At 35.8% G+C, this 12,348-nt stretch overlaps 1 protein-coding gene across 1 annotated transcript; it reads right to left on the reverse strand.

Moving 5' to 3' along the window:
* Positions 1-626: 626 nt before the first annotated feature.
* Positions 627-2,123, reverse strand: LOC105032477 (dehydrin COR410). The gene is made up of 2 exons (XM_010906933.3): positions 1,776-2,123; positions 627-1,390 (listed from the first exon to the last, which is right to left on the reverse strand). Exons 1-2 carry the CDS (start codon positions 1,998-2,000, stop codon positions 905-907), a joined length of 711 nt encoding a protein of 236 aa, XP_010905235.1. The 5' UTR covers positions 2,001-2,123; the 3' UTR covers positions 627-904.
* Between the last annotated feature and the right edge of the window lie 10,225 nt (positions 2,124-12,348).

The raw sequence follows: 12,348 nt of genomic DNA on the forward strand, positions 1-12,348 counted from the left end.
TCCAGTGACATCATCCCTATGCGAAGCTCAATCGCCTTCTTTCCGATCTTAACCAAATCAAGCAGCAACACCCACCAATTTATGATATATTATGGGATCAATTTCAGTACCATAATTTTTGTCTATGACTGTTTCCCCAGCAGGTAAATTAGTCTACTTCATAGTGATCAATAATGAAGGTTTCTTGATGATTTAATTTTACATATTCTATGCTTGTTTGCTTGTCCTGCCTGATAAATGTATAATCCCCTAGTGCAAACACAAATAAAAAATTGAATAATTTTATGTATGTGCATAAAGTTTTATTTGTTCTACAGCAACGTTCGTACTTAATATAAAGTTTTATTTGTGCATAAAGTTTATGGGAATGTAGACTATTTTCTATGCCCTTTCAAATCAAATTTACCTTTCCTCTTGCTTGTAACTAAAGCCTCGCATCTTCGCCACCTAAAGAGAAAACCTCCCAAAAGAAAAATCGACCGCCATCACACTCAAGCCCAATACGCCAGCACCGGCAAGCGGACCATGTTTCAAAAGACACCACTTTAGAACAAGGAACGTGGTAAAGAAGAGAAGACACATTAATTAACTTGTCACAGTCAATGTTTAGACTAAAACAAAAACAATACCAAACAATTATATCACTAGTAGGCATTAATTTATACACGCTTAAAAAAGTACATCAATACTCCGGTATCCTTCTTGCCTACTGGCAAAAAAATAACAACAAAAAGCAAGAGCATACCTCATCACATCATATATATCCAAGATGGACCAACAGATAACAAACTTAAAAATACCAACAAACAACCACCAGTGGCAATCCAACATACAATATATCATGATAAAGAGAAACATCCAAAATCAAGCATCAAGAAGGATATGTATCAAGCTTTTTTTCCTTCTAGTGGGCAGCACTGGTCTTTTCACCCTCCTCCCCACCATTCTTGTGATAGCCGGGCAACTTCTCCATTAGCTTCCCCAGTATGCCCTTCTTCTCTTTCCCCTCATGTCCCTCGGTTTCATGCTCCTTCGTCCCATGGCCGGCACACTCTGCGGCTGGGGTGGTGGCCTCCTCTGACTTCTTGTGGTGGCCGGGGAGCTTCTCTTTTATCTTTTCTAAGAAACCTTTCTTCTCCTCCTCCGAGACTCCCTCTACTTTGAGACTCTCCTCCACCTTCTCCACCTTGACTGTGGAGTCCTCGCTTTCGGAGGACACAGCGGCCGCGGCCGCGGCCACCGCCACCTCCTGCTCGACCACGGCCTGCTTCTCCTCTTCTCCTTCCTTCTTTTCACCGCCGATCTTCTCCTTGATCTTCTCCACCAATCCCTTCTTTTTCTTCTTCTTCTTCTCCTTGTTCTCTCCCTCACCTTCTTCCTCATCACTTGACTGTATACCATAAGGAGAACAAAAGGGAATTTTACACTTGTTTTAGATTAGAAAAACATCATGGTTGGCATGAGCTTAAGCTGTGGTCTGTGGCCTGATCCAGCTATACGACAAAAGATAACTATATGGTAAGTCTTTTGAAGCTAAAATGATCATTTTGCCCCTTTCTTGGATTCAAAGGGCAGATCATTTATGTACGCCGCATGGCCATTTTAGCAAGGATCAAGGGTAAAACAGGAAAATGATCAAAGGGTCGATTAGATCACAGCATAAAAACTATATATATATATATATATATATATATATATATATATATATATATGTGGTGAAATAAAAATTAAAAAAAAAAAAAGGGGAAAGGGAAAGTAAGAAAGGTTAGACTTACCGAGCTAGAGCTGGAGCTGTGAGACCGGTGGAGCTTATCAAACAAGCTCTCCTTCTTCTCCTCCTCTTTCTCTTCCTTCTTCTCCACCTCCTCTATGTGGATCTTTTCCACTCCAGCGACCAGAACCTCCTCCTCGTTCTTCTTCTCCACCTCCTCCTTCTTCCCCATGAAGTCAAACAAACCCCGATCTTTTACTTCCACCTCCTGCTTCCGCTCTTCCGCCATCTCTTCCAAAAACTTTCACTCACAAACACCAACTAATTACTATTCAACAAAGAAAGCTTTGGTGGCTTTCCGATGGTAGTCTCTTCTCACTTCTTCTCTTTGGATTCGAGATGAAGGAAGGGTGGCGAAAGCCCGGTGTCATATAGAGCTTTGGTGGATGGTGGGGTCCAGATACAGACGTCGTGACGCGCTACCAACGCAACGAAGGATGGGCATTATTAAAACTCACTCAGATCTGTTGCACCAATCACTTTACTTCATCTAATGGCACACTTCTGGACACAAATTCCAAAGAAAGAGCCAATGAGAATAAGCCACGTCAGTTAAGTGACTTTTGAGTGATGTTTTTGAGTTCCTTGTGCATCTTTTTGTCTTTAAAAGGGAGGGAGGGCTAAAGGAAAAGAAATAAAGATTGAAGGTGGGGGCCACGGAGCGGCCTCGTCTTTCTGAACAGCCAGTAAAAAGCAACCACGTAGGAGTTTGGTACGTGGGAGGTGGTCGTTGGTAGGCCCCACAGCCTTAGCCTCCGGTGGACGGCTCTCGAAGGTCGGTGATGGCACGTAGCCGGCCCCACGTGTCACGCCAATCGAAGTAGTGAGCGTCGGTGTGATTCCTCGCGGATGAGTTGCACTAGGTAGTCCGAAAGGAGAGAGATGGGAGAAGTCCAAAGGGAAAGAGTGATGTTGGGGTTGGTAAATATGATCCTATTTGTCAGTCAGGTTTATGTTCAATTTATGATATATAGATTTTGATTTAAGTTAAGTAGATTCTGTTATAAGGAAATTAATCTGTATAAAATATTAAAAAATCAAATTAAAATTATATTCCAATCTATTGATCTATTTAATAATTAGATCAGATCAAATTAAATAGATTATATGTTAATTAAATATGTTAACAGATTCTGTAGATTATTAAGCACATAGCTTAATAGGTTAATTGATTAAACAAGTTACCTATTTATTAAATAAATTAAAAAATCTGATCAAATTATCTATTTATCAAATATTCAGATGTCAAATCTAAAACTATTTAATGAATAAATTAGATTTAAATTTTTGATCAGATGTACATCTGATCTGATCCATATACGACCTAATTCGATATGATCCAATTGCCATTCCTAGATGGAATAAAGGTTCAAAGAGAGTCTCGTGGTATCACATCGCTCATATGTTACTTGGGGTGCCATCCCAATTCTTGCATGGCACATTTTGCTCCCAATAATTGCTTTTAATTTAATGAATTCGGCTAATGGGTCATATGTCTGATGGACAAGTCATACTTATCCACAATCACAAGCAGTCACAACTCACACCACGTGCGGATCATTTGACACAAGCTAATGTGGATAACCATAAACATGGCAATTGGCATGCCTAGTTCATTCACTCCCTGTGATTGATTACAAGGGTGTTTCTACCTGTTCTAATACTAAATCACTGAGCCTTTTAACATCCCCCATGCTTTCATAGAAAGTTCTCATTGCATCAGCTAGTAAAAGAGATCAAATCTGAGAAAAAAAAATCTCAACCCACCATTCTACACCATCAACCTCACAGTCCCCAAATCTGCCATCCTATCTGCCATGTCAATTACATCACTTTATATGCATGCATGATCACTCACCTCGAAAGCAATTAATCCTGAGCCCTTTGATGCCTGAGTTATCTCCTGAAGTAATGGTAATGAGATGCTTAAGGTGGAAAGTTGTACTGTAAATATCCTTATCATCATTATGTGGAGCCCGCTTGCATGGAGTACCCTCAGGAGCATATCTTTAGACTTTTGCCGGGATCCAAGTATGGAATTATTATCTCTTTCTGGTACAATAAACACTTGATACCTGGGCCTTTAGCACATGCTCGCACAGCAAAACGGTACCATGAATGCCAGGATTAGCGTGCCATATGGAGCGGATTTTACTCTGAAGGTTAAACAGGTCATATTCAATGGAGGGGATGGGGGACTGATAACCCCATCTGATGACTACTTCCCAGTCTGGGTACTGATAAGCTTAGGAATAGGAATCCAATGTACCCTATGCTCTTAACCTTTTCTGAGCAGGCCAACAGCCCCACATGTCTCAGTATGATGAGTTCAGGGATTTCAGATATAGTATCCATGTTCTTCTGTCATGCTGCAAAATACTGAATGTCCACCAGGCATGGCAGTAGATCTTATATCTTACAATTTTTATATGTCTCTGATGTTCAATTTTCTCTTTTTCTTTTTTTTTCTCAAGTTCGTAGCCTCTAGATTTTAATAGATACAATGCACTGAGTCTTATTCTTGCTCTATCACGAGAAATAACAGAGATTTTATATAATAGTAACAACAACAACTGTTGCTGCTGCTGCTACATATGAGGGGCAAATGCAAAGCCCTCCCTATTTGTATATGGTCTAAGCTACTAGCATCCAACAACCAGAGATTCTGCTCTACCATTAATACGCTCAGAAACAAGAGAATTTACTTTTATAGGCCGAAAAACTTAGAAATGCGAATCCAATGCATCTTTTATTCATTAGACTTTCAACATTATATATGATGGTTCCATCGTGCCTACGTGGGCCAATATAATGTTGATCAATAGTGTTAGATATGGATATTATTTGCTTCTGCAAGGATAGTGACATTTATGCATGGAGGAGAAAAGCTTAAAATCATGTAGAAGAAAAATAGAGATAAACTTTTTGTTCATTACTGATAAAATTTAAAAATTAATGATAAGTTTATCTAAGACTATAATGCAAAAGCTGGTGTCCATGAAGCAGGATGGTAGAAGTTATCTCACAATTTCATACATATTTTCACAACTTAATCTTTACACCTCTACACCTCCCTCAAAAGTTTAATAAATATCTTGAGAAAAAAGTAATAAATACAACCAATTGATTTTGGTTCTTGCCTTAAAGAGAGAGGGGGGGAAAAAAAACAACTCAAAATAGGAGAATGTTTACCATATATATAAATTATTGGAATACATTCCCAATCAAATGGAGAGACATGACCATCCATGTTTGCATGTGTTGAGATCTGATTGCACATTAGCTTCATGAGGTTACATGTGCCATGTCTTGTCCAGAAGTACTTCAATCAAATTTGTACAAGACAAACATGTAGAGTGCGTATGAGAAAACAATAGTCCTGCCTTTATTAAAAACAATAATAAGTTTCAAGGGTTCCTTCGTGAATTGTGTTGGTCATTGCATACGCTAGTTTCTATAAGTTGAAAAACCATCATTTTCATTAATGATTGATTTCTGTCTTGATAATATCATTGGTTAATGAGATTATAACTATCCATCAACTATTATTCTCCTAAATCACTCACATGACATGTACCTAATTAGTTCTGTACTTCTAAAAATAAAACAAGCTTTCACAAGTCTATGAAGTATTAATCTCTAATACATGTACTCTACTGCATTTAATTATAAAAAAAATCTGTTGTCCCTCTTTGACCATAATTTTTGTAATGAAAATAAGGGATATAAATTAAATATAAAAAGGGGCTAAGTGTATTTATCATCTTATTTAGATAAAACAAAAGTCATGTAGAAAATCCAATCAAACCATTTCTATTAAATACTTTTGCCTCTTAAATATATTGCATGCATTGTATATGCCAACTTTTATGCAAGTTATATCATGAGCTAAGAAGCATGTGATACTGTGGATTCTTATAAGAAATAATTGGTGTTGACATATGGTATCCTATGTTAGACAAGCCGATGAGTGTACAAGTCTAAGCATGAAACATTTGGCCAACATATCCATATGAGAGCCCTAGGAGGATTTGACATTATGGGTGCCTAAGAAAATTCTGTGCCATAAATTTTAAATACTTTCATGCCACATATTTGCATAAAAAGGGACTAAGAATAGCCTACTAAGTGACTTTTGGAACTTTATAGGCCTTCTTACTTTGAAATTATTTCTAATGGATTGCTGGATAGTGTTATCATTGTTCAATTCTTAGCAATTTAGACTTTTGGAATCTAGTTGTTAGTTGATATAATATTTGGGCTCTAGTTTTTGGAGGTCATAAGTTGTTGGTTCTTATTTCGAACTTGTATATTTCATATATATCTTTGCCTAAAATTTTATGCAATTGCCTAGAATTTCTAAATTTAGAAAGTTGTGCATCAGATACTGTATCATTTCTGTTAAATGTATGCCCTAGAAGTCAAGTTGGCTGACACACATTATCTTTCTAATAATATAGTTTTATAATTAAATAAATAAAATTAGATTAATTTTTTCTTCATACTGTCATGTATCCATGAATCATCTAAAAAATTAATAAGATGATGACGCATATTCTCAAGAATTGAAAATTTAAGATATATGTCATTGATGATTAATTTCTAAATACTTTCGATCGATAGATCAACATGAGGATGGTGATTGATCCGATTAGATTGGTACATGGATCGCTTTTCGTTGGATAGATGAGCCTCGAGTCGACAGTATGGGGACACTGGAACAATAGTGTAGGTGATTATTAAAGAACAATGATACCGATGGTGATCAACACAAGAAGTCACATGGATATCTATCTACTCATCAGTGACATACTCGATACTACAATGATGTGAGTAGTCCTTAGATCAGGGGTACATCAGTTATTCATAATGGGACTGCTGTATTTTGACTACACAAACACTTGGTTACCTAACCATTCAAAATCTTATGATGTATGTTGGCTACAGTAGGTTCATAGTAGGAGTAGGGTGTGCACCTAAATAGGATCTATCGATCTTGATAGATTAAGAGTAGTCCTATGTTATTCATAAGATTGAGTTCGAAAATTCATGACCATGGTAGTGTGAATGATGGCAAGGAGTTTTCATAAGATTTCACATATATACTTAAGTCGATTGAATATTGCATATGACAAGTGATGAGGTTTGATGAGTTATCTATAACCTTTGTTTTATCAAAACTCACGACAGAAGAATCGAATCACACGGTAACTGCACCTAGAGGTTCATTATTCAATTCTGCTAGATTGCCACTACATACTGCTAGGTGTCACTGGTGGATTATGAGACTAATAAAAATTATTTTGATGATTGAATAATTTTTAATTGGCTGAATTGGAAGAGTTCTAATTCATTGAAAGGTATTTCAATGATATTGATGATGGAAATCATAATATATCTCACTATCAGAAAGAATTGAACCTATGGGGTCATACAAACAAAGGATTTGATCTAGGATTTATTAATTGGACTTGTGAAGTCCCAATTGGATTTGGATGTAGTGAAATCCTATTAAGTTTATGAAACAATACTAGCACATGGTTAAACCTAATTCTTTCTTGGACTTGGACTCTCTATTGGTTAGGATTTTGACCAAGTCAATGCATACAATTGGATCAGGATGCAGAACAAAAGTTGGCACCTCATCCTACCTTTCCTGGGCATGGAACTCTTGGAGAGAAGGGGCACTAATAGTTGGCGCCCCACCTATTTACCATGAAAAAGGAGAGAGAGGGGGTGTGCGCCCCCTTCTGGATAAGATCCAGGGGTGCACATGTTAGATGTATGTCCTAAAAGCTAATCTTGACTGATATATACTTTTCTCTAGGACATATTTTATACTTGATGGGTAGTCTTTATAACCAATCATATCTTTTGTGTTCATGATTTATCTTAGAAATTAACAAAGATGATTTTATATATTCTCAAGATGTTGAGAATTTGAGACATACAGCATTAGCGGTTAATTTCTAAATATTTTTGATCGAAAAATTATCATGGAGGACAGTGATCAATTCATTCAAGATTGATGTACGATCACCTCCCTTTAGGACAGATGAGTCTCGAGTCTGCGGTATAGAGACACTGGGATGAGAGTGCAGGTGGTTGTTAGAGAATAACTTACACTGAGTATGACCAACACGAAAATCACTTGGATGTCTATTCACTTATCAGTGATTTTCTCGATGCTGAAGTGGTGTGACTGGTCTTTTGACCTGCGATGTATTGGCTATTCACAGCGAGGCTATTTAGTTTGATTGTATATTTTCTTGGTCTCTAGCCATTCGGATCCTTGCTATGTATGTTGGCTATTGTAGGTTCAGATTCGCTGTTTGAAGTAGGATGCACCAAGATGGAATCTATCGATCTTGATAGAAAAAGAGAAGTCTTGTGCGATTCACAAGACTGAGTTTAGAAAATCTCTGGCCAAAGTAAGTGTGAATACTGAAAAAGAGTTTTCACAAAATTTACAGATGAACTCGAATTGAGCCAATCTAGCATATGACTGACAATGGGGTTTGATAAGTTCTCCATGACCTCCGTCGAGTCGGGACTCACGATAGAGGGATTGTATCACATGATAACTACACCTAGGGGTTCATCTTTTCTGTTCTGCTGGGTTGCCACTACATGCTACTAGGCATCACTGGTGGATCATGAGAACTCACTAAGATTATTTTTGGATCAACGATGCTTGTTGAGGTGAGTTGGAATCGTTTCAACCCATCGAAAAAAATTTCGATAATACTATGATGGAAATCATGGTATGTCTCACTACCAGACAGAATAGAATCTGAGAGATCACACACAAAAGGAGTATGACCTGATCAATGGCTTAGATCATATTCAAATTATCAATCGAATTGATAGTTTGAATTTTAAAAACTGCTAATTTGTAAGTGTTACAGTTTTAGCCACTGCTAATTGTTAGTGCAGGGACTTAATTATAAATGTTATAATTTTTTGAAGTTGATTAAATTATAGATTAAATCTTAATTAATTTAAATCAAATTTAATTTAATTAGATTTAATTTAATTTAATATTAATTAGATTCAATTATCCAAATCAGATTTAAATTTCAAATTTAATTGGATCGAGCTTAACAGTCTTTTGAATTCGACTCGATTCGAACTCAATTTGAACCCGATTGAGGTCAAATTTAAACCAAATGAATCATAACTCAAAGAGCCCAAGTTTTTAAGACTCTCTCTCTAGAATTCATGAAAAGAAGTGGAGGGAGTGCGTGAAGATGCACCCCCTTTTGTTTTCACGTGTGTGAAGGGGAGGGGCGCCAACTATTGGCCCCCCACTCCATTTAGAATTCTCTTTCTTGCTGATTTTTTTTATTTAAATTTGATTCAAAATAGGATCAAATCATTATCAGATGGGGCATGGGAGTTGATTTTTTAGAGAACGCATATTCACGTGTGTGAAAGAAAAGGGCGCTCCTTTCCTCTATGTGCATCTTTCCTTATTTCGTTCTCTCTTTCTATTTGAATTTGATTCAAATTAAGAAAGAGATAATGTCTAAAGGAAAAGGTTTTTGGATCTTAATTTTATACAACAAAATTTTGGGAAGAGAAGGGGCGTGCGCTATCTTAGATGGGAGTTTTTCTTCTTATCGCACAACCTAATCTCAACGCATCTAAACCCTCCCTTTGAATTTGGTCACCTAAGATCAAATGAGATTTGATTTATTAGGAAATGGTTAGGCATGAGATCATAAGTTAGTTTTGTGTGACAAAACAAATTGGGTGTGAGATTTTTGGCATGAAGGAAGTAGGCAACTTCTTTAGGACATCACAACCTCTCAACGCCCAACTCTTTTTTTTCTCCTTTCTTCTTTACATCCCAACGTCCAAATCTGATAGAGATCATATTTAAGAGAGAAAAAGAGAGAGAAGAAGAGAAGAAGAAGGGTTCTTTTTTTCTTCTTAGTGATTTAATTCAGATCCCATCGGATCTGCATGAAAGAGTTTGCCCAGCGATCTTCTTCTTCGAGATCTAGAAGAAGAAATATAGATCCAAGGTTGAGGAGAGAGATCTGCAAGATGCTAGCACACTGGTGATCTTGATGCTCCGATCAAGCATCTTCGTATGGATACCAGCAGAGGTCGAGCACATACACATCTATGATCAGAACCCCAGACATCCACAGGATCCAAGATATGGAGATCCGATCTCCGATTTGATTTTGCTAATGTTTGTTTTCTTTTTAGATTTTAGATCGTGGTAGCATGTTCGTGTCAAGATCTTAGCTATAATTTTTAGATCAGATCTGATATGTATTTAAATTAAAAATATTTTAATTATTTACTTTCACTGCATAATATTTAAAAAAAATAAAATTACACGTACAAAATCGTAGCATTTTCTAACAATGGTATTAGAGTCAAGTTCTAATATGAATATAAAAATTTCTCAGATCTAAAATCTAATTTATAGAAATCAGATCTGAAGGTTAGTTAGATGATCCATATCATTCTGAAATAAGATTGTCCTGACATAATCCTATTATGCTGAATGATTGTCCTAGAACGATGTAGAATATCGATTAATATTAGATCTGATTTTTCTGCATACTGTAATATGATTATAGAAATATTTTGGATTTAAAATTATTTCTAATCTGAAATAAATTATGAATTATTCAGATTTGAAATTGATTTTAGATCTGAATATATTAATTAAGATTTAATTTGGATCTAGTATGATTGCTGAAATTTTTTCTTACATGCATAGATTCAAAATTATTGTTCATATATTTGATATGTGAAAGATAATTAGATCTGATTTTTAATTGATTACATATATGATATATTAAATTAATCTCTTAGTAGCTTAATAATCGAATTAGGATAATCACTATGGCCGTCTGGTCATAAGAAGATGAAGGGATTAAAGTTCTTCTCTTACCTATTCGATGGGTTTTCTCTTCTGACGTATAAGGGTGCCGACTGTAATATTTTCTATAAAGATGAACAGCGAACAAACAATTATATATGATGCATGTTTTAAATTTAAATTAGATTATACATATTTTTTATATATTTTAAATCACTAAATATTATATGTGATATATTATTTTGATACATGATCTAAAACTTAATTTCTGCAAAATTTTAGATCCAAAATCCTAGGTTCTGTTTACATGAAAATATGAAACTGTGACTAGTATGCCTGTGGAGTCGACTTGATTCTCAATTGGATCGACTCGAATGCTTGATGAGTTGACTTATTTTGTTGGAGTCGACTCAAGACCCTGGTAGGTCAGCTCATTTGCTGATGAGCCGACTCAATTATGCAAGTTAGGTCTACATGTTTCTATTTGTCTCAGTGTTATGTCGACTCACTGTGACAAGTCGATTCGTGTATCAGGATGAGTCGACTTGATTCTGTAGACAGTAAAATTATATCAGATACAATATAAATTATTTAGATTAGAAATTATTTCGAGATCTAAACTTAAATCTATGTACATAATGCACTTAATTGAGAATTAATATTTAAAATTATAAGATCTAAAATTATGAATTTAAGATCTAAATTTCAATGCATAAAATATGGGCTTCGGGCATGGGTTGAATAAATTAGGTTTAGAGATTAAACTACAACTAGGATCATTGATTAGATTAGGTTAGAATCCTTTTTCGATTTTGAGTAGTTGATCAAACCTAATCAAGAGTTGGTTGAGATTAGGTCAAAGGGGTTTAAAATTGAATTTAGTTATAGTTGGTCAAATTGATTCATATTTGATGTGAATTGATTAAGTCAAGATCGAATTTGGCTCAGTGGTTTGAGCTCAGGTCTATAGGTTAACCTAATTGATTCTAATCAACCAATTTGATATCTAAGGTAAGTATTAGATGATGGTTCTTTAATTGATTCCATTGTTTGATCTGGCAATTCGTTGGTGAAAGCAATGGGGGGACCCTCACTCATCTTCACTTACCTGGCCATCTTGGAAGATTATATTTTGTATTAGGTTACTTGTTGACCCGAGTTTACTCATGCTGACTAGGTTGGTCAGATATGAAATATACTGACCTAAACCAGATTAGTCATTACATCAGATATATGTGACTAATTAGAAGAGATTTGAACCTAAGTCTCTTCACTAAATATTAAGTCTACTGGTCTTCCATCGTTGTAGAGATACGGGTGCCTTTTTCAATATTGATCGTTCTCGACTGGTTACAGTGGTTCGGTTGCATCGGGAAGGCAAAACTACTCTATTAGCATTAGATGCCCCAAGGTAAAGATAGGGTTGGGCCCAATAATTGTTAGGTGAGGCCACAGGACTTAGAGACTAAGTTGCTACAACATGCTTGGAGAAGCATTTAGACAAAGAGTTATCCACGCATTGGTATACCTATCATCAATACATGTTAGGTGAGGTGCCGTACATTGATAGAACCGCAGCATCCACTAGAACCACTTATCGCATTAGAATTTTTATTTCTCTATTCAAAGAGTGTGAGAGACTCAAAAAATTAGTGGGAGTCTTTGTTTGTTTTTAAAGTTCCTAGAATAAATTATTACAAGTACAATCATCTAATTAAATCTTTACTCTCTA

This window comes from Elaeis guineensis, chromosome 11, assembly GCF_000442705.2.
Source record: "Elaeis guineensis isolate ETL-2024a chromosome 11, EG11, whole genome shotgun sequence".
NCBI lineage: Eukaryota > Viridiplantae > Streptophyta > Magnoliopsida > Arecales > Arecaceae > Elaeis > Elaeis guineensis.